Source organism: Blennius ocellaris (assembly GCF_963422515.1).
Source record: "Blennius ocellaris genome assembly, chromosome: 3".
In the NCBI taxonomy this organism is placed as follows: Eukaryota; Metazoa; Chordata; class Actinopteri; order Blenniiformes; family Blenniidae; genus Blennius; species Blennius ocellaris.
In genome coordinates, this window is record NC_137652.1 from 20,519,391 (window position 1) to 20,547,181 (window position 27,791).

The following is a 27,791-nucleotide window of genomic DNA, read 5'->3' on the forward strand; positions in this document are numbered from 1 at the left end:
CTTACGTGCAAACAACAGAAAATAAAGTGATTTTCAATCCCATGTAGGCTATCACTTATAGAGATCCAATGGAATAACGCACCCTACATTTAGACGTATTAAAACAAAAACATTTGAAATTACTAATTACAATTATTTTCTCGTGCGTAAATTGCATAAAAAAACTGTCTTTTCCAATGAATATCTAGCAAACGGTTACATATTTTAATGACAATTAACAAAAGATATGACGAAAAATCACATTCAGTCCAAAATTTCCTTAAAACATATTTGAGAATTAAAAACTGAAAGATGTTTGATCACCGTCCACCTGCTGAATGTCATGAGAGGAAAAAACCCTTCGGCGGAGCGGCGTGGGGGTGTTGGTGGGGTGGTGGGGTTACAGAGGCGAGAGGTCTCGCTGCAAAACGGAAAGGGGAGCTGATAGCAGTAGATTAGGCCGAGCTAAAAACGTCAGGCAGTTTTCTTGGAGGAATTTTAATTGCCCCAGGGGGCCCGGCTTATCTGCCCAGAGCGGTTATTAATACAACAGCAGCGATAAAGCGGACTGAGGAACACCGGAGCGCAGGCGCAGCAGTAGCTGTGGGACGACGCACGGCTGCAAACAGAGAAACACTAGAAAATATAATCTAAAGCACATTTAGAAGAAGTTATAGCTGGTCAAATTCCAACCGCAAATAGGTAAAACTTGTTAAAAGTCTGTTAATGAAATAATGTGTTTGAATTGAAGTGGACGCGTTTGGGGCTTGTTTGATTTGTTTTATCATATTTTATTCAATTCGGTGAATTTTCTAAATGGTTTGACATTATTTAAAAGAAAATCCGAGAGGAATCACTCAACTATCTCACATGTCCTTGTAAGGAGGCGCGTGCGATCGCGGCCCTCTGATGAACGGAAGGCCACATGGATATCTAAAAAAGACAATATTATTGATCTTTTACTCAAAAAGTTTAATGATTGCACACTAAATAACACGTAAAATCTAGCTGTTAACAAAACTTGAGATAAAAATCTATGCTGTTTTCAGCTCCAAATAAGTTTGGTTGTAGCTCGTGACTGCGAAATGCTGCATCTTTATGAACCTTAAATCAAGCACAAATATATAACCTAAACAAGCTAAACATACCTTATCATTTGATTTACACAAACAGTTTCTCTTCTGAGTCTACGTTCATTTGACCTGGATGTTGACCTTGACCTATAACAGTTCCTATCAGCCGAGGATCACCGTGCGCATTTCCAGAGATTTACGCACCATCTCATACAAGATCCACAACGTCCTGAAATGGTGTGGACCCACACAAACTGCCCATAATGTCTTTGAAATGTTACTCGAATACACAGGTTACATATTAACACCCACACAGCAGAGCCATTATTGGTATTATTGCCGCAGAAAACGTGCGTAAAATGCGGTTGGTTGAATCCAACGCGCAAGAGGAGAAAGACAGTGGGCAGATTTTGGATGTCAGTGAATTTCTTTGCCCACCAAATATCCTCACAAGTCAGCAGACCAAACCGATGTGCGCAAACAAGCCCCACCTTTCTCTCTCTCTCTCCCTCTCTCTTTCCCAAATCCTTCCCTTCCAGCTCATACGGACTTTCCATTTCACACACACACCCCTCCCCCTGACAGCAGAGGAGGCAGAGACACCCCTTCGCCCCGATCCAAACTCCGCACAGAGCTCAACGCAGCCCATCTGTCACAGAGGACACTTGCATGGACAAACCTGGACTAGCAGTCGCGTTTTCCTGTGATTTGTGGCGATGAGGGATTGCAGAGGCTTCACGCACGTCCAGCTACCAAAGAAGGGGCTATTAAGCTCAATTATTTGTTAGTAAGAGTGAGGGGGGGGGGGGGGGGGGGGGGGGGGGGAGGAGGGGTGTATGTTACTCGGGGGGCTTCATTTCTTCGATGCAGTACAGCAGGAGCTGGATGACATGATGCTGCAGAGCCCGCTCACCTCCACGCCGTTTTCTGTCAAGGACATTCTCAAGCTGGAGCAGCAGCAGCAGCAACAGCAGCAGTCCGGGTCCCTGGAGCTCGCGCAGCACTTGGCCCGCTCCCCTCCTCCCCACAACCACAACAACCAGCAGCAGAAGCAGCAGCAGCAGCAGCAGCAGCATTTCCAAACACCACCGTCTTGCATGCTGGCCGGTGCCCGGGACAGCCCGTCCTTCTCGGACGGGGAGGACAACTTGGCTTACCTGAGCGCGCTGGCTGTGCGAGAGGAGGACCGCGGTGACACCGGCCTCTCCCCGGACATGTACGTCCATCCCAGCCTACAGGGAGCCAAGCTGGAGGCCGCCGAGCTAGAAGAGCAGGAGAGCAGTGAGTGGAAAACACAAGCCTGAACAGGCTGCAGACAAAAGACTAACAAAGGACACGCACAGTCACGAACAACCTGAAATGTTACCAACTGGAGGAAAGAAACACATGGATAAATCCCACAATATAATCATTGATTATTCATTATTTCACATTTACAGTCACTACACATTATTTGCATAAGCCACAAAAACAAAACAACGTTTGGCCGTGACAGCGAAAACTGGAGCGACGCGTTCACGTTTTATGCATGGTGCGTAAATGGTTTAGTTTTATATAGAACATGTTGTAATAGATCAAAGTTGTAAAAATATCAGGTTATTAAAACTTGAATCAACTGGGTGAAATAATTTGAGTTATTTTTAATGATATAGCTGCATTTTTAGAAATGCATATGGGTTGTTTTGGAAAAGACGCAACAATTCTGCACAAAATATAAAGTAATAATCGTGCTGCATGACGTGAAAATAGAGTTCCAAAGATATATTCTTAGTCTCTGGAGAGAATTATTTATCCTCATGTGAGGCCTTTCTCTCAGCTCCTCCACCTCCTGACGGCTCGGAGTATCTCAATAAAGAGCTATCAAATGGGTAAAAGTCACGATCGGGAGGAGACCCGGATCCAGTAAAGTCTGGAGATGTCAAACACTCTGTAGTGCTTCAGCTGCGTAGTCTGTTCCTCACAGCCTTGTTATGATGTGTTGGACCATAAACCGACAATTAGTTTAAAGAGGCTTGTAAAAAGAAATGACACGAAGGAGCAGCGCTGATAAACACAGTCACAGCCTGATACCTGCGCAGGGAAGATGTGATTATTCATCAGATAAACTGTGCTGGTAATGAGGTTTGAGGCATCACGATGCCTCCGAGTCCTAAAAATAAAATAAAAATTATGCCGTTTGAGAAATGTTTCTAATCGTCATTGCGATTTGGAACACATTTTTTTTTTTTATATAGCTGTGATGTTTCAATAAAGCATATGGACGCGTGTCATGTTTGAGTGTTTCTGTAAAAACACCTTTTGAATTGTAAAGGTGTAGCTCTTGTGTGATGTATTTTAACTTTCCCTGCACTTTTCTAACCTGTCCTACAGAGAGCTGTGGGCTGCTGCCCCGGGACGAGGCGGCGGAGAGCGGTCAATGTGACTTGGAGAGGCCCGCGCAGAAGCAGCGGAGCAGGCGGAGGCCCCGGGTGCTCTTCTCCCAGGCGCAGGTCTTCGAGCTGGAGCGGCGCTTCAAGCAGCAGCGTTACCTGTCCGCCCCGGAGCGCGAGCATCTGGCCACCACGCTCAAACTCACCTCCAACCAGGTGAAGATCTGGTTCCAGAACCGCCGCTACAAGTGCAAGCGGCAGCGGCAGGACAAGTCTCTGGAGGCGGCTGGGCAGCACCACCCTCCGCCGCCACCGCGGCGCGTCGCCGTGCCGGTGCTTGTCCGGGACGGGAAACCGTGTCTCGGCGGCGCGCAAAGTTACGCTGCAGCCGCCGCTGCTGCCCCGTATGGATCCAACCCGTACGGTTATAATGGATACCCCACCTACACGTACAACAACCCCGCGTATAACTCTAACTACAGCTGCACTTACACCAGCATCCCCGCCCTTCCCGCCTCCAGCGGCCCCAACGCCTTTATGAACATGAACTTGGGGAACGTGAGCGGCCTCGGCGGCTCCGCACAGGCCCAAACACACCAAGGGACGACGGTCACGTCCTGTCAGGGCTCCCTGCAGGGAATTAGGGCATGGTAGCAGCCCCCACCAGGACAGGACTGCTGTCCTCTTGACGGATCTGTTGTGTTATTTTCCAGCCCACCATCTTTTTTTTTTTCTCTTCCAAAGCGGTGTTGGAACTCGTACATCTTTCCTAACTCAGTATTGCCTTCATGATGGGTTCACCTGCACGACCACTTCATGATTTACAAAACGCGTGCGTAAAGGATGGCTGTGTGTGTGTGTGTGTGTGTGTGTGTGTGTGTGTGTGTGTGTGTGTGTGTGTGTGTGTGTGTGTGTGTGTGTGTGTGTGTGTGTGTGTGTGTGTGTGTGTGTGTGTGTGTGTGTGTGTGTTCTTCGAGGTCCAGTAATTGTCGGTGCTCTGGTTTTGGCTCCGATTGGACTGAAGTCCAAAAAGGGAAAATATGCACGTTTGCGCATTGATCCCCTCGAATGGTCGTTTTTTTTTATATTGTTTTTAATATGGTATATTTTTAGCCTTTGAAAAGACTGAATTGCTTTAAAGTGTTTCTTTTTCTTTGCTCAACAGATAATTGTTTTAGTCTATTTCGCATCTATTCAAATAAACCCAAGAGATTAAAGAAGATGCGTTTTTCTTCTGTGTTCAGACAAAAACTAAACTGTCAAGAAAAACCTGCTGGTGTTAAAATCATCAAGCCGGTTTTTTTTTTTGTTTTTTTTGCTGTTGCTGGAAATAATGAGCAGAAGCTTTGGATTTGTGTTTTATTGGCGCTGTCACAGAATTAGTTGCACAGTGACAGAGTTTGCTCATGAACACGTTAAGGAGAGAGCTCCCGGAGGAGGCCAGGCACCAGGGACTCTTTGTCCCGGTGCCAGGCGGCGTGAAAGGAGGAAGTTTATTCTCCATTTGAGGTTTTTTTTTAAAGGGCGCGATTAAGCACCTAAAATACCCCAAAGAGGAGCTGCAGCCGGGCCGGGGAGCGGGAATAATGGCTCTTATTGGATTGTCGGACAAAAGGTGTGTGGTAGGCAGAGCCGGGCACTCAGCAAAGACAAAGGCGCACAGGGGCCACGAGATTGACGTCCTAATATTCCCATTTGAGCGACAGGCAGCAGGTTATTCTGCTCGGAGAAGGGGACATGGAGGAAAAATGCGGTTACTTTTGTTCCCCTTCAGGAGGCTTTTTTTGTTCGCGGAGAAAGGCGCGCCGAGATCCCCAGCCGCGAGGCTTCGGGGGCAGCCGGGCTCGAGGTGAAGGCAGCGGGGAGGCGTTTGTGTGAAAGAAGGGGGTATTATTGCTACAAGTTTCACCATTTATCCCGACAAGGAGGAAAATGGACGAGAGAATTTGGAGAGGGGTGAGCCGGGTGAGGAGGAGGAGGAGGAGGAGGGAACCAAGTTTGAGTCCTGCAGCCTATTATTTCACTGTATGGGTGTTATTTCAGCCCGGAACAAGGTTATTCCCACAGGTAGTGTCGCAGGCTGATCATGAAATAGAAATCTGCTGCATTGATCTTATAGACTGGAAGATTTCCGCTCACATGTCGCTTTAACCTGTTGATTTTATGGAACACATAAGTCAAAAGTTTTTGTACAAGAGAACTGATGGAAATAGGCTCGATTCTTTACTGGAGTTATACGCTCAGTGGTCACAGAAGTGCAAAATACATGCTTCTATGGGATTGTTAATTATTGATTCAACAAATTAAAGTCTATAAATTCAATAATTCTAGTTTAGTTTAGATGGAGTTTAGTTCTGCGGTTATGACGATATCTATCACAACAACTGTCTCATTTATGCATTTTTACGCGTTCAGGTTTTTTTAATTTATTTTGAAAGTAACCAACAATAGTGGAATTTCAGTATTTTTGGAGAAGGGTTAGGAAATATATTTAAAATCTAACAGAGCCGTGTGAATGTCAATTTGGGATTGTCCAAAGATCATATGTTTTACCGAGCTGTGATAAGGTAGATTATCCACTGACCCTGTATTGATATCTAATTAAAAATATGTTTTTATTGCAACTAAGCAAAACAAAAGAAAAAAAGAAGAAAAATGAATGCCCCCTTTTGTTTTTAATTCAACAGCTAAAACGACTCGCTTCTGGCCTAATCTACACTAAAAATACTCTCTCGACTACAAAGGGATTTAAAAACTGTCCACCTATTTGCTGAGGTAATTCCAAAGATGACAAATACGCCATAGAAGTCCACAAATTAAAGAGAGGAGGCGTCAATTGCTGTTTTTCCTCTGTGCGTAATTGTCCCTCCGGCCTGAGAACAGAGGTCTCTTGTATAATTACAGCCACACGCTTATGTACCATTAATGTATGAGACGGATCAGGCAGCAGGAGACACATTTACTGAGCACGTATAGGGTTCAGGGTGTGGAGTAGCAGATGATGAATTATTATATTATACGACGCACATTATTTGACATATTTTATTGCTTTACGTTGAGTCCCAAAAAAAAAAGAAGTTCACAGTAAGTCGAAATAAAAAAAGGGTGGTTTATTGACAGAGTGAGCCTCAGTGTAAACATCTGTGTTATCAGCAGTGATCGCCGCGGCTCCTCCTCTGAAGGCCAGACTGTCTGTCGGTCTGTGCGTCCTGATTGAGATCTGTCCGTCAACCAGCTCATCTCCTGCAACCAAACTGTGGTGGGAAAAAAAAAAAAAAGGTCCAGCAGAGCGGCCTGAAGCCGTTCGTCTCCACTAATGGGGATTAATTGAGAGGTAAACAAGGAAAGCCGATAAGCTGCGCGCCCTGAAGTGTCGCCCGACCGCAGGAGAGAGACTGATGGCTGCAAATAGAGACGAGACAGAGAGGCGTCGAGCAGGTAAACACACCGACCTGCTGGGCCACCATACACATCATCATCATCATCATCCTCATCATCCTCATCATCCTCATCATCCTCATCATTATCATCATTATCATTATCATCATCATCATAATTATTATTATTGGGTTTTTTTATGTGCCGACCTGTTGACCCTTGTGAGAAAAAAAAATTATATTTAATTTCTTTATTCGTATTATTATTATTTCAGTCAATCAAATATTGTTAATTCAGGTTATAATCTCAGCAATCCAAAAGTTAAATTCAGGGTCGTGTCATTGTGTTAATATCGAAGAGATTATGAACTAATTATGTGATTAAGAATAAAGTATAAAATGGGACAGACTCACTGATCTTTAACATAGATTATAAAAAAAAGATTAATATTGAACTTTATTATATATACAATTCAAAATACAAACAAGCTCTTTCTTTGCAGGGTCTCCATATTTGGTAATGTCAATATTTCTTCGGTTACTTCCAAATTGATAAATATACATGCGCATAGAAAATACAAATTGCTCCAAGTTGAGATTTTTAAATTTTGCCTTCGGTAGAGTTTGAGTCCCTCACAGTTTAATGCTTTTAAGTCATGCATTTACCTAGAAATAAGATTTTTTTTTTTAAGTGTATTATCTTCCCAGAAATATACCTACCTCAGAAAGTCATTCTTCTGGTTGCTCATTTTAAATAATATATGAAATATTATGATGTTATCCAGGGCTGCTCAACTATAAAATCTAGTTCTGTGAATTATTTATGCTGGAAATAGTGAATTTGTGTCATTTTGGTCTGTGTAGTGCTTTCCATGTGATTATTACATGAGTCAGAGGATGTATGTAGATGTTGAATATCATAGGCCCAAGGATGGAGCCTGGAGGAATCCCACAAGTGATTATTGCATGCTCAGACTCATATTTGTCTAATGACTCCAGATAATTTCCTATCTTGCATTCAATCAAATGTTTTGCCAGAAATTCTTAACAGTATTCTTTACAGTGGGCTATGACTTTTATACAATCACAACGTGAATCACAACTGAGTGCAGGTTTCCATTGCTATCATGTGATATTTGCACCAAATTTGTTTAATTGGACTTTTGTTCTTAGGCGAATTGCATGAATGTTTGGATATAAGCTTGTTCCATTTGCACAATCCCCCTGAATAGATTCAACATTATTCCCACTTTAAAGTAGAAAGATCTACTCTTACAGAATAAAATGTCACATTTCTATTTGGTGAGTTTCCTAGTGAAGCTTATTTTCTAAATTATATTCAAACTAAACATTGCTTATCTTAATGCTAGTTTCAAGCATATGGGTTACATTTGTTTTACTTACATATTCACAAGTTCTTCAAAACTGAAATTTGCCATGTTGCTGCATTTGTAATAGAGGGTACAAATGTTTAATGGTGATCATGGTCAGAGTCTGAAGAGAAATGAATGAAGACAGAAGCTTAAAGGTTCATTTTATTTCTAATTCACCACATGTTGTTTGATCAGCCATTGTTCATGCTTTTAGGAATAATTAAGCAGGATATAATAAAGCAAATGTTGAAACTTGTTCTAGTTTGTTGTTAACTGTAGCTGTGTTGGTCTATGGCTGTTTAAGTTTTCTCCTCGCTGCACATCCAGCAGCTGCACGCCACTCCCCACCCAACCCAAGTCACAGCGCCGTGTTTGTGTGCACAACTTGATTTAATCTTTTCACCTACAGACATTTGTCATGCTATTAATCTCCTCAGAGGACTCCAGCAAATGTTGATCATCAATAGAGAAAGGTTAACGCGCTGAAAGGTCAAGTCTGAACAAGAAAACAGTTGTAGCTGTCACAGTAACTCAAGTCTGACACACAGAACGCAGCCTGAAGGTTGATGGAGTCACCGAGGGAGACATATTAGAGCTACTGAGGTGAATTATTGACATACACTTTATTATTATCACTACAGTTACACTGAATCCATCCCAAATATCCACAACATGGTGACTTTACAGATTTGTGTACAATTTTAATATCAAGAAACCAGATAGTGTGTAACCATTATTGGGAAGTTGCATTTATTGTCATATATTTACTTTTCCTTTAAGGTAACAAAGCAAGTTTGTATTCCAGGAAGGAAATTGTGACCCAATCATCATCTAATCTGGGGATTTTTTTTTTTACATGTTGTTTGAAGAGATGAGGTTATACGTGTGATTTTCAAATCTGGGGTTGAAGACCCACTTCGGGAGGCACACGTCTGTAATACTGAGGCAAGTCAGAGACCAGAGACGAGTCCACACACCTTTTAGATGGCAAACTCCAACGTCTTGAAATGTAAAGTTTACCTGCAAACACAATAAAGTGAAAAAAATCAATAATATAAGTTGACTGAACAAGGCGCTTTATTTAGGCAACTTTATTTTAGTTTTAATCATGATGTTGAAGTAAACTAGAAAACGTTTTGTTTGTGACACTTGCAGTGTCTTGTTGATGCGACCAAAATGACTTTTAATGAACTTTATCTAAATATTTACAAGCCCGAAAAAAGATGTAAGGCCTCGATCTATATGTGGCGTACTTAGGCCCACTTAGGCCCAGCGACAGCAGCATTTTGAAAAAGATGTGCTTTTACTCAGAAATGGCAGAAACCTATGTAGTAAGTTTGTTGGGTCATGAGTTGGCGCTGTTGTTTGTTTTTGTAATGAGACCACACGCATACAGTATTGGCACAGTAAACAATACAATGCAAACATTAACAATGGGAGTACACAGACAGTCACACTGACAGACGATAAAGTTGGAAAGTTGGATTGAACGACCAGAGTCCCAGGAGAATATGGACTGGGTGTCATGACACTCTGGAAAAAAAACATTGTTGAAAAACATCGTCCATCGACTGAGCATGTGCCGAGGAGCTATTTACTTTGGGTGTGGTGTGCGTGCACAGTTTCAGAAAAGTTGTGTTTTCAAAAGTTCCATATTGGGAGTCATTTCTAAAAAGTTGCATACTGTTGCAACCAAGCACCCCAAATGCAAGAGCAGTTATTTGTTTTCACCCGAAAAAGTTGTGTAAAAGGGCCCCGAGATGGCTTTAGTTCAGGGTCTTAGCATACCTCATTTGTAAGCTCACAGCAGCCAGGCAACATAAAACTCCAGTTCATGTTTGCGTCACTCGGATCTGTCGTGAGTTGGAAGTGATTTAATTGAGCTGAGAAGCCAAACACTTCCTCCCCATTCTAAAAAAAAAAAAAAAATCCCCTTTCTGTCTGAATGTGTCACAAAACATAAGCAAAAAAACATTTTGGATGAGATCATGGCCGTCTCAGTATCATTATCAGCTTGGGGAGAGTTTTCTTGGCCCACGCACCATTTCTGTCACAACGCCCACATGTTATTTCAGGAGGTGGAATACAAGCAGATGCCTCCACACTCACACGGCTCCTGTGATTGGTCGTCCAGCCGCAACACTCCGCCCATCAGGTGGCAATCAATGGAAGAAGAGACAGGCCTGTACAGGCTGGACACACACACACACACACACACACACACACACACACACACACACACACACACACACACAGCGGAGCAATGTGCTCCACGTTGTTATTAATCTGGGAAGAGCAGATCCACAACACTTTCCTTCAACGATTCTGCTCATGTCGTGTCTCTTTCCTCACTGCTTCCATTTGAGTGATCGGTGGGCTCTGGAGGGGACGAAACCTCTCACCCTGTCACCAATGCTTGGAGCTTCTTCAGCAGCAGACGGAAACAAAACGTTTGCGATTTTGTTTCAGGAAACATCAACGGTATCTATTTTGAAATCAATGGTCAGTTTCAATAGAATTGACAGAAACACCGAAAGCGCTGGAGGTTGCATGTTGGGCCACAAGTGAGTACTGGTGGCTGTTTTTTTGGAAAGAAAGCACACAAACCCAGCGTACCTGTGTGACCTGCGTGATGTCGGATGTCAAACAACCGTTCATTGCGTCCTCCTGACGAATACAATCGACAGGGAATAATGGCTTCTTGTGGTAACGGCACATACAGGAGCCTGGAGACGGCACAATACTAACAGTCGGCTACCTCACTTTAAAGTGACAAAACCAACAGAAACCGAGGCTGAATGTCACAAAAACATAGTGACAATAAAGTTAAAAGTACAAACAATAACTTAGGCACAGCAGTTTCCATTATTTCAACCATTATGTGCATTTTAAGTGTATAATTTCACAGGCCTTTCAGCCAGGTTACCTGCAGTAATTCCCTTGGTGCTCCGGAGAAATTACCCACAATGCTTTTGCCACGTTAACCCTGAGCGAGAACTGTAGCTGCACTTTTAAAACAGTTAGGTGTCAGTGTTGTGAAATTGAGCTGGATTTGATCCAGACCTTCTTAACTGTGACACATGCACAGAGAACAATACGCAATAAACGTAACAATAACACCAATTGCTGCACATGTGTAGAAGAACCGTTTACTACATGTCCAGTAGCAGCGTTTCATCTGTCCACATGAGACGGAGCTGGAGGGTTTCTAAAAGTTGTGTTTTAAGTAGTTCCGAGCACCGTTGTCTTGTCAACATACACCTAAAACGCCACAACTGATTTGAGTTCTTCCTTGACAATATTGCCGCGTAAAACAGGACAGAAGATCGTAGATATTACTTCATTTGAGCCCCGTTTGTTAAAGTTTGCGTCCATAAAATCAGGAACAAACACAGTGAATGTGTCGGTTTTTTGGCTCCATTTTCAAATGAAAACAGAACCGTTTTGTTACTTTTTGTAATATTTATATTTATCTTAATATTTCAGTGCTTTTGGTTGCAAGTAAATACTGTAAAGCTACAAGTCACCAAAAACGATTCTACCTGAAAACTCCGGGCAAAATTAAGATTTAGAAAAACTCCTTTCTGTTGGCATGTGGTCACTCAGGAAGAGACACAGTTTAACAACACAGTAAACGACAGTAATCATCAGTGTCATATGTGTGTGTGACCTGTGATTACATGTACTGTTCTAACAGCAGGGCCGTTGTGTCCCCATACTTTGATTGACACAATCCCCAGTCGATATTTTCTTGTATTTGACCTGTTTTATTACTCGTTTAGGAGGAGCTCCACTTCTCTGTCGGTCCAAACCAAATGACCCTTGTGACATTTTCCCTGAAGGAGCAGGAAGTAATAATTCTTGTCATTCGCTCCAGGATTCTGATTGGCGAGCACGGCTTCACGCTTCTGGCTACTGTCGTCTATAGGTTTGCCTCACAGCAGCTCTAAACCGCCAGGTCTGCGTAATTTATTATTATTTTTTAACAACCTGGTGTGAAAAATTTTATTTTTGAAAATGTAGAGGGGAAATATCAATTTTTGTAAATGTTACCAATGACCATCTGCCCTGTGCTGTGGATCATCTGGCTCACGGTTTTGCCAAAGGTCAGCAGTGATGCACTCTTCCTGTTGAAGTCCACCACAAGCCGGACTGTTTGGACAATAAATTGCAGAGATTTATTTCAGCCCCAGCGGCGACTCGGCTGGAATGAGCTGATGTTGCAGCAGAAATATGTCAGTGGACCTTCTGGAGGAGCCGAGACGGACGACGCTGGCGAACCTGGAAAGGTCGAGCTCATTACGGCCAGATTAATCTATTTACAGTGCATCGAACGGGACGTTGGGAAGCTTTGCTCCACGCGCATGAACGTGTCAGTAGATGACGTGAATACGTGTCCGAGAGCTTCAGTAGGTAAGTGCTCCTCAGACTACGCACAGTGCCTCATACCTTCCTGAACGTGACGTCAGAATCTAACATTTTGCAATGGATGTGGATGTTTGCTCTTTTTAACTGACTCTCTGTGTCCAGTGGGGCAGTGGGTGGGGGGGGGGGGGGGGGGGGAGCAAAGCCGGCCAAGGCAGCGTCTCGTCCATCAGCCGGAGATATCTAAATATTTACCCTGTGATCCACATTTGTCCGTTCACTGCTGCGGCTTTCTGGGTCTAAAACGTGATGTTTCTGGGAAGATACACGAGTATACAGTGTTTATCCAATGCTACCCACAGAGATTTATCCCAAACTGTCAGGCTTTGTAATAACACACATAAATTGTAGTGTGTATGTACGTGTGTGTGTGTGTGTGTGTGTGTGTGTGTGTGTGTGTGTGTGTGTGTGTGTGTGTGTGTGTGTGTGTGTGTGTGTGTGTGTGTGTGTGTGTGTGTGTGTGTGTGTGTGTGTGTGTGTGAGCAAATGAGCATCTCAGTGAAAATCATTAGAATCAGTCATTTGAGGTTTGCACCACCTGGGAAACAGAGGACAGGAGTGAGCAAGATCTTCATCAGCAGCTGAGATGAGGAGGCAGAGCTGGCGAATGTGATGAAAATGTACATTATTACAACACGCATGAAACAATGGAAAATATAGTGGTGGAGCAGTGATCAGACTGGACATCTGGCTCGGCACCTCAGGGGAGTGACTTACAGGAAATGACGAATGAAGTAAGTAAACGGTACATGTTAGCGTTCAACACAGATGAAGAATAAAAATATATTTTTTTCTACAATAGCAGAAGGAATGGCCTTGAGCTCAACACGCCAATTATCACGTCAAAATATAATTACATATTTCCATGAATTTATATATATTTCCACAAAGAGCAACTTCTGTTCTCTTTCGCTTTGTTACTATAATCAGTAATTTTGTGTAAACGAGAAAAGTAACGCTATCGTGACGCTTTGAAACCTCACAATGAATCTATAGAATTCCCAAAAGCCTCAAATGAAAAGAGTTGCAGCTTTTCCTTCTCCCTCCACAAAGCGCCTTCATGAGAAGACATCCATCATCCTCAGAGGGAATCGGGGTTTTCTCCCCTCCGTCTGTAAAACATGGCACTTGACACAGCCGCTGGCACGTGGGCTCTCTAACGATGTGCCGAAGCTGGCAGTGCGAAATATGATTAATGTTGTTCACGCTCGTCTTTATAGCTACATGAAAGTGTGGCACGGCGCATATTTGTGTGACCTGCCCGTGGAGCGGCACCGATGGAGAGATTACAAGCTCACGCCTCATTTTAACGCCGACGACGCATCATTTGTCAAAGGCGGAGGGGCAGGGGGAGCTTTACCAGCCGAACACACACATATACACACACACACGCTTGGTGTTGACCTTGGCTCCCAGTAGGCCTGCTGCCGCGTGCCCCTCCAGACGAGGCCGTGACCCCCCCCCCCCCCCCTCCGCCTGCCGAGGCCTTTTCCTGCGCGACTAAACGGATCTTCTTACGTGTCAGAGCTGACAAGAGGACGACGCCGAGATGAAAGAGGTGAAAAGGCAACATTTTAGCTTGTAGGCCGCAGGGAACAACAACAACAAACACGGAGGGGCCTGCAGTGAAACCGGAGCCGCTGCAGAGGGAACATGGCGCTCGCCGTCAGTTCGTGGAGTCGCGGGGTGGAAGACTTCTCTCTTTGACGGGCTGCGTGCATTTCAAACGTTGTCGTCCGTCACTGCCTGCATACTGACACGTCCTGCAAGAGGGCACTGCACAGTCGGTTTCATGTGGGACAACATTTGTAATCCAAATATCGATGAAACAGGTCACCCCAGCAGAATAATTTAGTCTCTGTTACCTAAAGATGTTTAGAAAATTGTCATCTGAGGTCGTGTTGTAGATGTATCTACACACGCAATCTTTCCTCAAAGAATCATTTTAGTAGACTTCCAATGTCGTCTTCTTTGTTCCTTCTGCTGATCACACATGAACAATACTGCTCAACACTGCCCCCACAAGTCGTCAGGGGTATTACTTGGTTTCATAAGCACCCCTACGCTGAAACCAAACCAGCAAAATTATGCACAGTTCAGTTTTCTTTAGATAGTGACATTCAAATCATAGCTATCGCACTGCAACCCAACAATCCTGCATCCCGAGTTGTAACTATCAGTGAACAGTTCTTACTATTAGGATTCAGATTCAAACTCCCCCTTTTTTTTTTTAAATAAAACTTATACATGGATCATTTTCTAGCAGAGTTCCTGTAGACACAGACTTCTTGGGAGTCCTTCTTTAATGTGCTTTCTCCCATTTTATCACACTCTATACATTGAAATCCTAATTATGTGTCACTAATATTCTCTATGCAATACACTGGACTTTCACCTTTAAAATAAACAAATAAGAATCAAACCACAAACGTTCAGCTGGATGGTACATAGAAAACAGAAAAAGAGAATAGAGAGCACAAACTGCAGGAGAAAAACAGAATGTTCATATCTGTATGTGGAGTGAGGGATAAAAGAAGCTCAGCGTAGGTCTCCCAGCATATAGCAGGAAGTGTTGGTTTTTCTCTGTAAAATGCAGTGAGATGACTGTGCTGTACACGTTAATTTTTTTCTCTTCCTGGCAGAAGTCATCAGTGGTGTACTGAATTCAATCCTCATTGGACACGATCAATCTTCAATGTCAGAACCAATCAGCTGCATCTCTTCAAAAACGGATGCTTTTAATAATTGACATTCTGCCTCTGCTCCCGCGTAAACATGTCAGCATCATTTGAATTTTCTCAGAAAATATTGTAATTCCTTATTATAAACTTAATCAACTCAGTTTTTCCAGCCGCTTTGGTCTAAAAGAGTCACATATCCTCCAACAGCACTTTTGAAACACCGATAAAAACTATCTTGTTGCATTTAAGGAGTTTTAATTTAGGGTGGTAATCATTTCATTTCCAGCGGTTTTTGTACCTGATTTTAGCGCTTTCATCCTTTTGTAAGATTTTTCAGACAATTTTGACATTTGAGAAAAGAATCAAATAGAACCGGGAAGTTCTACAGTCACGGGGAGGAAGGACATTTTAGTCATTTCATTTCTTCTCAAGGCAGCTTTGCTTTTGATTTCAATGAGTGCAGTGGTTATGGAGCTTTGAGTCCAGGTTCAAGTGTGACAAATCAACAATCAACACTCCAAAAACATGCGAGCGCTGGTTGTGTTGGTGGGAAGTGAAATGAAGCCACACGGACACGTCGTCAGTCTCTCAGCACCAAGAGAAGACCCTGCTTCTGCGAGGAGCTGCCTTACGAGTTTATTTACAATTCACAAAACACAGGTGTCGCTCTCAAACAAGAGTTCAAGCATTTCACATTCGACTCCCGGCAGAGCCGCTGCTTCCTCAGTCTTTGGTTTCCCAACATAGAAATTAACATTCCTATATTAAATACTCTTTAAATCCCTGCTCGTATATAATCTATTTTCCTTTCAAAATATCCTTTTCATGTGTTTTACAGCTTCTTCTTCAATTTTTTTTTTGTTAAATTCATCCAACATACAAGCTATAGTGAGCTTGTTAAGTCTATCTGGGACTTATACTTACTTTATGTACAGATAATTCCTCTTTTATGGCTTCAAAAATACATTAAACCTGCGTCTGAAGATGCCTTTGTAGTAGTTGTGCGTTTTTTATATGACAGCTAATAGAAGGCATTTAAAATAGAGTAGCTTTCTACTTTTCTTTTAAAGAATAAAGTTATACCTTTTCTTTTGTCCTTAATGAGCTGGAGAGGCTGCAATCAAGTGCCTGAATGCGACTTAGGACAGAAGATTATCATACTGACCATCTAAGAACCTGCACTGTTAAAATGGAGGAAGTTTCTGCACATGAAGGACAAGAAAACGATCAAGAGAAGGATGAAAACGCTTCATAAAGCGCAGTATGCCCCCTGGTGGACATATGCAGTACTTCCACGAGGCCACCAGACCAACAGTGCAGAGTTCGACCTTCCACGACTCTAAGGTCTGTGTAAAGCAGGTTCAGACTGTAGGAAAGACAAGATTTGCGTGAGATAGATATAGTTTCGTGCTTTCCACAGACTTTAAGAGTATTTTTAGAGTCGGACTTTGTCCCGGCAGCTGAACGGTTCAGATACCCTCAAACTGAAGTTTCAATTCCCCCCATTTAACCCATTAAAATCGCAGTTCGTCTCCAACTGCGTCGACGTAACTGGGGAGTTTCTTACACATGAGCTGTGCTGTGATTGGCTGGAAGAAAATCTGTAATAACACCATATATCAGCTTCTAAAAACAATATTTTCCCACTTCCTTGACTTCAATAAAGATCAAACTTGATGTTTGGAGGGTTTCTGCATTTGGATGATTTAACCGTGTGGCCAGTTCGAAACACGTTGGCTAATCTGTTGCCGTCGCCCGTGACCTGCGTCAGTAAAGCCGACTGATCTGAAACCTTTTACTTTGAAAATCTGTACCGACAACCTCCACCGGCACGGTGCTGTGAAACTTTCTGCGTTGCTTCCTCACTTGTCTCCGTCGCCGCGCAGCCGCCTCTCGTGCTGCCGCTTCGTGATGAGGTACTTGAAGAACTCGTAGACGGACCAGCTGATGGCGGTAGACGGCATCTGGTAGATGATTCGGGCCTGCACGCCTTTGAAGAAGGCGGGCGTGCCCCCCGTCCTGTACACCGTCCGAAAGGCGTCGGCCAGGCCCGAGATGTGGCGCCCGGCGGGGGCCGAGGCCGCGGCCGCCGCTCCGCCCTGCAGCACAGGGATGGCCTGAGCCTCCTGCGTGTTGAGGAGTGTCTTGCAGACGTCGAGCGGGGTGGTGGCGGCGGCGGCCAGCGCGCCGGCCAGCGCGCCCGACACCATGTGGGAGGAGGGGTTGTACTGTCTGTGCGGGTTGAGCAGCTCCTGCAGGTACTCGTAGGTCATGAAGTGGAGCGCCTGGAACGGCACGTTCATGGTGAGCTGTGTGGTGTAGCTGCGGTAGAACGCCGTCGAGCCCTCGTGGCGCAGCATGGCGCCCACGCAGTCCAGCACGCCGCGGTATGGACTGTTGAACATCTGCATCCGCTGTTTGACAACTGTGAGGGCGAGGAGGGAAAACCTCATCAAACCGACCGTCCGACGACTTTGACCAAGAAAACATGGCGGACAACGGCCTTCAGGGGCGGGGCCAGACAGCTAGAACATTAAGACCACTAACAATCGAAGTAATGATCTCTGTGTCACTGCTCTTGTTTAGTGGAACTGAAGTACTAACCAGCGAGAGGATATTTCACTCAATTGATGAGTTAAGAGCAATGTAAGTCAAACAAAAGGCCCGTGGGCCAAAATCACTGCCTTCAGGTTTGACCTTCTAAAAATTCTCCATGTGATGGATTGAACACTAATTTATCTATAAACTAGATTTGTCTTTTCTATTGTACAAGGTTAGAGAAGTGAGCTTGTGTTGGAATACCCAAATCTCAGGAAGATCCAAAGTTTTAATCATAAGAAAACTGAACTTTTCCTTGAGATGACATGAATTCCTCTGCTGCAACCAAAGTATCAGAACAGGTTTTTTTCTATTTATTTGACTAAAGAAAATTAGATAAATATCTATTATAGTGATCAATCAAGAGATGTGAAGTGTCTTATTAAGTCATACTGAATGTGTTCTTGTGACGTTTTTTCTGCTTCAGGCTGGAGTCATGCGAGTCTTCAGCTCCACCAAGTGTCCACATAGTGAAACTGTCTCTATATATAGAACAATGCTGAATCTTCACTGTGCATAAGATGGGAGGACCAGGGGGGCAGGGGGGCGGGGCTTACCTTCAGCAGGGTTCATGATGGCATCGTGCAGCACGGTGGCCATGCAGCCCGCGACTCCTGCAGCAGAGGCGAAGGAGTTACAGAAACTACACAACAACGCGAAAGGGGCCCGCAGAATGGATTCGCTCACCATTTGCGAAGTGGCTGTTCGTCCCGGGGTGAATGGCGTCGTTGAGCGAGAACTTGATCTTCTCGTAGCAGGCGAAGTAGAGGGCGTGGGCAGGCCCCGCCCCCACCGCCAGCACGTTGACGCCTCGGATCGGCCGCCACACTCCCTCGGTCCGCACGATCTGTCGCAGGGCGTCCATGACGTTCCGGTAGCGTGCTCCCGGCTCGGGGTGAAGGCTCTGCATGCGAGTCTACAACAAAGAAAACTCAACTATAAGCTTCTCGGCTATAATCAACTTCACCAAAGTCAATAGAAGCACTTCAGGTATTTTTTTCATTAAAGTCAGCGGGAAGCGGATGACCGAGAGTAACACTGAACCACTCAGAGAAGAAAGAGTTGCTGAGTTAGAGAATATAGACATTTACACTGGACAAACTTTAAAAAATAAATAAATAAATAAATCATAGAATGTGATGCAGTCTGACAGGGTGAGAACTATTAGACTACATTTACACGACGACACTTCCAAGTGAAAACACATCCGTTTCAGAAGGTTTGGGTTTTTCGTGTAAACATGTGGCCTTAAGACACACAACCACGAAAAAAGCTCCTCACAAACTATTCCTCCAGCAAATCAGATGAAAAAAATCCTCAATCAAAACACCCTAACGGCACAAACTCGACGCAAATCACCTGCACTGTCTTCATGCTAAAGAAGTGACACAGCTTGAGGGGCAATAAAGCAAAGTCAAAAGTAGCGAACACACATTACACAATCTGCAAACTTCCCCTGACGTACCAGACGGCGACAGTCTGGTGTGTCAACTGAGCTATTCACACTGGACTCCCCCCGGACACACTAAGTCATGAAGAATGTGCTCAGTCATTCCCAGCAGATCCAAACACTTGGAGCTAAAAATGTTTCTGTAACTTCCACAACACTGATCTGAGGGTACAGAGACAAAGTACAAAGTACAGAGACCTAAAGGATTTCAATCACTACTTTCTAGTGCCTTTATGAACATCGCATCCGGTGAAAAGACGCGTGTATAAACAAGTAAACTGATGGCTTGTTTTATTAGATTTTCTAAATAAAAACAAAGGCCAATAAAACACCCAGAAACATGTTTACAGACGTCACTGAAGGAGATTTCCTGCATCACATTGGCAGGAAAAGATCGGTCTGATTCCCGACAGGTGAGAAACTAAACAGTTTTTGTTTTTTTTCTTGAAAGAGGAAACATTTTCTGGAACAAAGTGTTCACAGGTCGAAACAAACCCAACAATGGAGAGGTTTTTGATTTTTTTTGATAAGGAGATTATTGCAAAACTGTTTTAGGACCTGATTACATGAAATTGTTTGGATAAATTTTGCTTTTTTTCATTGCAGAAAAGATTCACATTTACTCTGCAACGTTTTGAATAAAGAAACAGCAGAAATGCTGAAAACTATGTCGTTAACAAGTTGGTATTTTTTTTATAATCAAACCACACCCACATGCTCAGAGAACAATGTGCTATGAACATTAATAAGAACAAGTGGATCTCAGACTTAAATAAAAATTCTGATGATGAAGAGAGAACCGATCAATTTTAAGAGGAAAATAAAGTCAACCAGTGAATGCTCATTGTAGTCTGACCAGGGTTTACTCACTTTACCTTTTGCCCGGGATATCTTAAGAAAAAAAAAAGTGTTAGATAGCAGTCTGATGAAGTAAGTCAGTATGTTAACCTTTTCCTTATCTCGTGCTGAAAGGAGGCATTTGGTGACGACATGCTACGATAAGACCAAACTCAAGTGAAGTCATGGCAGGATGGATAACTATATTAGGAAAAAAAAAAACAAGCCTTGACTGCGAGATCGTCAAAAATCACCTGTGAATTCATCATGACTTATCAACAATCTGGGCCACTTATTGTAGATTCCCAGTGGAGAGGAGTTTAGATTTCTTTCGACTGATGAGATTTCAAGCAGTGACACAAGCTTACTAAGTTGCTGGGTCCCTCTTTGGTACAAAAACATGAAAATAAAAGCACATTTCATTCAAGTTAAAGGGGAAATTTGTTTTGGTGTGGATTCATATTTGAAGAGTCATTTATCACATCGAGAAATGACAGCCTTTAAAAAAACAAAAGGGAGAGAAAAAACTGTTACATCATATTTTAATATTACTACATCTGAAATCTGATTAGTCTCATTATGATAAAACTTTGTATTGATTCACTTACATGAGGAGATTTGTTGAGGGGCCATGACACTACATTGCTACAATACACCAGCACACATGTTTTTAAAAAAGGGACTTTTAGTTATTGGATTTAAGGGGAAATCATCCATTAAGTCTTTCTTTTCTAGAAAACCCTAATTACCTGAATCTTTAACGCATTTCCTGCTCATAGTTTATTTTCTTGCCGTTACAAAAGCATCTTAAGCTGTGCAGTCAATGAGGGAACAATGTCTGAAGGAAGAAGGAACTGAAGTGTATTAAGAAGAGTTGAGCCAACAGGGCGTGACGCTGACGGGAATCCAACATTGTGAAAACAAGAACATTGTAGCACAGGAGTCACAAACAAGGCTGAGGTGAAAAAAGTAACTCACTTCCTCAAGTTTTACAAATTTCAGATCTATGCAATATGTTCTCCACTTGCTCCAGCTTCACTTTAAGTGGATTTTTTTTTTTACTTTGTAAACAAGACCTGCCCTATAACTTAAAGTCTTGCTTCATCTTGATTGATTTCTAAGAGATTTTGTTACCGATTCTGTTCATCCAAATGAATTACTGATGCGTATTTCTATTCAAAGCACTTTTGAGTTGCATGATGCGCACATGTACGCTGGAAACAGACATGTGATCAGACATGTGAGACCCAACAGGAGTGATCTGCTGAGCGCAACTCGCTGCTGGAAAAGAAAATTCTCCCATAATCAAGAAGCCGATCAACTTCAGCCTTCTCTTCCCATCATAGAGGAAACCACAACATGTACTTTTCAGAAATACTGATTCCTTACATTCCAAAGTAATACAAGGTAGTAAGAGTTTAAGGAGCTAAAAGCCACATAAAGACAATTACCCCTCGAGGGCATTAGCATTGTCACCACTGGAAGTAGTTTGGTGTCATTTATTCACATTTTGAAGACACTTCAGTGTCTTGCAGCCGTTGCTTTCTGGGGTAACAAACAGGTTATTCAACAGAACTATGCAGCCTGAACCTTGACGAAGACGGACGTTACGAATGTCAAACATCAAGGAAAGAAGTTCACCACAGGTGGTTATGCAAGACCACAATAAAAAAAAAAAATTATTGTGGGATCTTATCGTAGAAGGGACTTAAACTACTTTCCAGCAGATATGATTTAGTTGACACACCTTTTTCTCTAAAGTAAAGGTGTTTCTTTGCCAACAATTCATTCTTTAAACATTGATACAATGAGCCATAAGAGTTACTCAACTCTTATCTATTCACCTTGGACTCTAAAGGACCTCATCTGATGGAGAAAGTCAAATATACATATAACTAACAGAAAACCTTCACTGAGTGACCTCAACTCTTCAAATAGTCCATTGATTTTTCTCTGGAATTCATTTTCCTTTTATAAGCATGTATCCCTACTTTAGAACAATTATAATCCACACATATTTAAATGAGTGAAGGCACTTTCTGTGTTTAGGAAGGTGCTATACAAATAAAGTTATTATGGTAATGTCTAATTGCCGTTATTTAACAGCGGTTAAGTAAACTACTACCCACGTTTTCCGATGACTTTATCCAATTGCAATCGAGCTTATCAACTGTGGAGCTTCTTTAGTAAAATGGGAATAATCGCTCTAAACCCAAGGAGTAACCCTGGAACAATAATGTAAATTATTCAGTCTGCAAAAAGTAAGGAATCACATTAGTCCGATAATGGAATCATAAGTCTAAATGAGAACCGTTCCCAAAGCTAAACTAGCTAGTTGAAGGCTAGCAGAGTGACAACTGTCAAACTTTACCGTTTTACGTTGGATACACCAACATATATTTTTAAATAGCTTTACAGCCCCCGCTCGTTAAGTGTCCCATCTGCCCTACGCGTGTCCCGTTATTTAACTCTGGTTCGTTACCTGACCTCTGTTAGCAAGGTTATCCCCGATAGCCGCTAAGCTAACAGGAGCCAACACTAATCGAGCAAAGGCTTCTGTAGAGGCCTCCCTTTATTTAATAAGCTTCTGCGCTGTGTGTGATCAATAAAAACACGGCCTGAACATGCTTCTAATCCCCCCAACAGAGTACTTCAGTTTCAGTTTCACCTTGACACAGTCGATGGGATACATGAGGCAGTGCTCCATGATTCCAGCCACGGCTCCTGCCAGCATGTGGGTGCTGGTGGCGGCACCCTGGGGCAGCCCTTCATAGTCTATTTCTGGCTCCACGGAGGTCGAAGACTCCGGCACTGCGCGGTGCAGCGCCGGGGAAAAGTCCTGCTCCTTGGCCATTCTCGGTGAGAAAGACCTGACAAACCCCGTGGCGCCCAAGACCCTGCCGCCCAGCCATCGGATCTCTGCTCCGGCTGCGGCGCCCGCGACCCTACTGTCGACGCCCGGCGCTTCCACGGACGTTCGCCGGGACAGGAAACCGTCCGCTTCCATCCAGGTGTGAGAAAAAGGTGGCACAGTCCGTCAGATGGTCTTTAAATCGTGGACAGGACGACCCGCCAGTCGATGTAGTGTTCCCGGCGGAGTGCGGCGGGCGGGCGGCAGCTGGCAGTCCGGGAACCGGGAGACCGGACGGGCGGGATGGAGTGTGCTTGACAGTCGAGTCACGGTTGAGCTGTACGATGATTCGATAGGAGTACCATCGATCAAAGATTGCCCAATCCTATTGGGTTAAATGTTTGTGTCGCGCGCACTGAAATAGGCGGGACTTATCTCTGATTGGTCCATAGAGATTTGTAACAGCGGGATGTCACATGTAATGTAAGTACAGTCAGATTCAAACAGGACGTCCCGAGTCAAGAAAATGGACCCAAACAAAATTTAATACATTAAAACACAAACTAAACTAAACTAAACTATGTTGTACCTGGCAAATTTGACACATAGAACAAATCTATGTGATTCACTTCCAGAAAACTTGTGGAAATAATTAATTAGTAGTATGACGATTTTTTAATAAATCAAATAAACATGTATCTTAACTGAACTGAACGTGACGTTTAATAAATATAAACATGATGCGGTGAAAACAATACAGTAAACAGACAATTAATTCAGAAAATATGTTTTTGGAATTTCTCTTATGACTATTATATGTGGGTCTAATTTTATAATATACCGTTATACACACGCACGCACACACGCACGCGCTCGCACACACTATCTATCTATCACACAAATAGATAGATAGATAGATAGATAGCTGACATGTGGTCAAGATGACACACGAGACTTTATAATATCACAAAAAAAATTCAAAAGGTAAAATTCAGACAATCTAATTCAAAAGTGCCTTCTTGCCAATAGAATAAGATGCAAAAACTAACCAGAAATTAAAATGTATTGAGACAACTGATGACTAAACCTAAATTAAAACGTTTGATTTAATACATGAGATGTGGATGCATGTTACCCACACATGTTCGATCTAGTCTCAATACAACCATGTATCTTATCTCAACATAGCTTTTGTATTCCCGCTATTTTTTTTTCATTAATTTGTGCTTTGCTAGTGTATGTCATATAAAAATGTTGACTCTCTCATGCAAATGGAAACATGTCGCTATCCCCCACATTAACCGCAACATTAAACTTGGAGTTAGAAAAACTGGGAAAAAATACTATTTAAACCTCTCTGACAGTCCTTATCATTCACATAAATTATGTAAACAAAATATCAAGATTACATATAAAGCATTGCGGTTTATAAAGGAACTTAGATTTTTCCTGCAGTCCCTGAATGCCTCAGAATGTATGCGTCTGCGCAGTTACGTCAGTGATGACGTCTCCTTCAGTCGGACCGGAAGTGTGTCGGCTCTCTTTGGGTCATTTCCTCTGCTAACGTCGACGACTCAGATTTAAAATCCTCTCAGGGAGAGAAGAAACACATTTAATCTTCACTTTTTCTTTTTCAAACGAGAACAAACTGTGCCCCGTGTCTGTCTTAACGTCATGGCCGTGAAAAGGCTTCATTAGGTGAGTTTACGGGACAAATAGCTCGTGTTTCATGAACATCCGTTAACCGGTTTAACTCTTTTACACAGAGAAACCAATTTAATTTCTAATATCTAATCTTTAAATTGCATCCTTTTTAACAGCCATTTGTTTAAAGTATTAGCCGTTTTTTGTACGCATCACATCAATCTTCTTTATCAGAGCTTAAAAGGGAAGCTAATGCTAAAGCTGCAATTTAAATGGGTTTCTCAACTATAATATTACAGTTCAATGCAGCGACACAGACTGATGTTAATCCTTCTGCCACGAGGAAGGTATTTCAATTCTATTGCGTCCAACACACATTTGAAGATACTCAGTCAGGTTTAATGGATCTACCTGTTACAGATCAAAGTAAATAAATGGCTAAACGTCACAATACTGCTTCAGTTTTTACAGATTTATAGCGTTAAGCTTCATGTTACAGCTCAATCTAACAGTTAAGTACATAGAAACGAGTAGTACTTTCCTTAATTAACCCCTGAAGGAGTGTCTGTCCTTCTAAATGTTGCTTTAATGAGCTTGCAAGTTGATGCCTATTCATAGATCATACAGAGGTTGTCTTGGTTAGACTTGTTTTGGAAGTCTGGTGTGGTTTAGATAAAAAGAACTCTGCTTGATATGCCACTTAATCGATTACCCTTAAGGGATTCTGGTGCTTCCAAGAGTCTCATTTTTTTTAGCAATAGCAAATAACTTCATAATGTTTTTTGGTATGTGACTTATCTCATCCAATTCATTTATTTGTGTAAAGGACTAGGAGAAGTGTTAATTCTTCCCTCAGAGTCCAAAGCCCGTCGCCAACAATGCCTCATCAAACCTGTTTCGCTTTGAACTTGAAAAGTAAATGACTTCCAACCACTCCTGTGTGGTTTCACATGTCAGTTTAAGAAAAGTAAACAAACAAACAAACAAAACGCCCCATAAAACACTTTCTACTCCGATTGTAATCGCCTCTTCAGTTCAGGAAAAATGTTTGTTCCGTGTAACAGATCCACTGGTTTACATGTCAAGATGTAAAGAGTAATACAGGATAAGAACAACTCTGCATGAGACAACTAGAATAGTAGACACCAAATTCTCAGTCATAAATATGGAAACATGATTTATTTAATCATCCTTGCTTCTATACTTGCTTTGTACACCTGCAGTAAGTTTTATTACATTCCAAATCCGATAGTGTTTTTTTGGGGTTTTTTTTAAAGCTCGTATGTTGCCAGTACTTTTCAGGTTTGTTAAAAAAAAATGCTACTTTCCATTTCCTCAATGTATCTCTGGAACAAAAACGTGCTACTTGTCGATCACCTCTTGTAATTGTACTCAAAACTCTCAGCAAGTGTTGTATAAGGCATTTTAACTTTTTCTCTCTCTCCCTCTCTGTCTCTTCGAGCAGAACAAATTTCATAACTCAGGACTGGATCCAAACAAGTCTGCAGCCGCCATGAGGTGACAACTTGTGTGTGCGCTGAGCTGGACACATGGCAAGGTAAAACACTGATAACGGAGATTATTGCTGAGAATACCTTGTGTTTGGACCTTCTGGAGTCACACTCTCAAAGTTATCTTTACATTCCTGGCTGAGTTTAGTCTTCGTCTCTCAAAGCATGGGATACAGAAACTTGGTGTCTATATTTAGTGCAGGGGTGTCCAACATAAGGCCCATGGGCCAAAACTGCACCGCAACAGACTGCATTCGGGCCAAACCCCCAAGCAAATTGTAAACATTTTGTGATGCTATCACAACAGGATTGTATACTACACCATGTTGCTATAAAACTCGCTTCAAAGCCATGCTGTTAGCGAGGGTTTGTAAAAACATGCATAATGTGACAGCTATAGAAGGTTTTTTTTGGACATTTCACTGTATTCAGCATCAGAAGGTTCCATTAAAATTGGCTTCATATGGAGATTGTTGACTCTGCGTCTTGCATGGCTGCAGCCTCCGTGTGTGTGTGTGTGTGTGTGTGTGTGTGTGTGTGTGTGTGTGTGTGTGTGTGTGTGTGTGTGTGTGTGTGTGTGTGTGTGTGTGTGTGTGTGTGTGTGTGTGTGTGTGTGTGTGTGTGTGTGTGTGTGTGTGTGTGTGTGTGTGTGTGTGTGTGTAAATGGGTGAATGTGATGAACAATGTAAACTAGTTTGGGGCTGCTGACGCAGCTGAAAAGGGAAGTCCTTTTACCAAATAAAAACTTCAAAGATTATATTTTAAGGTCATTGTGGCTCTATTTTACTGGTCTGGTTCACTCAGGAGGGAATTGTGTTGCATGTGGCCCCTGAGCTGAAATGTGTTGGACCGACCTGTTTCAGCACAATAAATTGTGGACAGAGTGCACACTTGCAGCGATGATGACAATAAATCATGAATGTGGTTTTCAGCTTGCAGTAACTGTCAACCGCTGAGTGAATAGTGTTAGCGTTGAACTTAGACTTTTACAGGAAGGTGAGCAAACGCTGTGTCTCCACCGCATTTCAAATGCCTGGCGACATCCTGCAGTCGGAGCTTTGGCCGCGTGTCTGCGGAATTCTCTGTGCGTGTCACAGTGCAAAGCATCGTGGGATTGATCCACCGAAAAGAGTCGGCGCAGCATTCCGATTGCGTTCGGTGTTCACGTAAAAGGGACTGTCTGATGTTGTCGGCGTTGAAGCAGTTCTAATCTTCCCTGCAGGATCACGTTCTCCTGCCTGCCGGCCTCCTGGTACTGCAGCGTGTCCCTGCTGTCGGTGGGCTGCGTCCCCCGCCAGAGACTCTTCCTGCTGCTGCTCTTCATCACCTCGGCACTGCTCCTCCTCGGGACCTATCAGAGACAGCTGTGGGGCGGCCAGAGGCGGGCCGGAGCCCGAGTCAACAAGTGAGTGGACCGCTCTCCAACCAGAGGGCGATCTGATTCATGGTTTGGAAAAATCTTAATATACTGAGAATCGAGATGAAGGACAGGCAGTCACGTATGTGTCCTATTGGAACACGGCGACTTTTTAATCTGAAAAATTGTTCGCCACTGGAAAATAATCAACTTCCCGCATGTGAACTTGACACCTGTTGAGGTGGATATTCTTACTGCACATCATC

The 27,791-nt window shown here is 42.9% G+C and overlaps 3 protein-coding genes across 3 annotated transcripts in view; 2 read left to right on the forward strand and 1 right to left on the reverse strand.

The window, feature by feature from the left end:
* Positions 1-1,888: 1,888 nt before the first annotated feature.
* LOC308145915 (homeobox protein Nkx-2.5-like) lies at positions 1,889-4,075 on the forward strand (the record flags this gene model as incomplete). Its single annotated transcript, XM_080517506.1, has 2 exons — positions 1,889-2,333; positions 3,423-4,075. The coding sequence occupies 2 exons, from the start codon at positions 1,889-1,891 to the stop codon at positions 4,073-4,075; spliced, it is 1,098 nt and encodes a 365-aa protein (XP_080373632.1).
* Positions 4,076-15,891: 11,816 nt separating this feature from the next.
* LOC308145904 (mitoferrin-2-like) lies at positions 15,892-23,294 on the reverse strand. Its single transcript, XM_080517495.1, has 4 exons — positions 22,831-23,294; positions 18,563-18,791; positions 18,433-18,489; positions 15,892-17,702 (listed from the first exon to the last, which is right to left on the reverse strand). The coding sequence occupies exons 1-4, from the start codon at positions 23,167-23,169 to the stop codon at positions 17,140-17,142; spliced, it is 1,188 nt and encodes a 395-aa protein (XP_080373621.1). The 5' UTR covers positions 23,170-23,294; the 3' UTR covers positions 15,892-17,139.
* Positions 23,295-24,578: 1,284 nt separating this feature from the next.
* LOC308145849 (ectonucleoside triphosphate diphosphohydrolase 7-like) overlaps positions 24,579-27,791 on the forward strand; it is a 12,156-nt gene continuing 8,943 nt past the window's right edge. The window contains exons 1-3 of the mRNA XM_080517429.1: positions 24,579-24,711; positions 26,123-26,215; positions 27,391-27,573. Coding sequence (XP_080373555.1) covers positions 26,208-26,215; positions 27,391-27,573 — 191 coding nt within the window. The 5' untranslated portion in view covers positions 24,579-24,711; positions 26,123-26,207. The remainder of the gene's footprint in view (positions 24,712-26,122; positions 26,216-27,390; positions 27,574-27,791) is intronic.

Coding starts and splice junctions, on each gene's coding strand:
- LOC308145904 (XM_080517495.1), bottom strand. CDS start 23,169: ATGGAAGCGGACGGTTTCCTGTCCCGGCGAACGTCCGTGGAAGCGCCG. Junction 18,792..22,830: donor ATCCCATCGACTGTGTCAAG/GTGAAACTGAAA, acceptor TCTTTGTTGTAG/ACTCGCATGCAGAGCCTTCA. Junction 18,490..18,562: donor GAACAGCCACTTCGCAAATG/GTGAGCGAATCC, acceptor CCTCTGCTGCAG/GAGTCGCGGGCTGCATGGCC.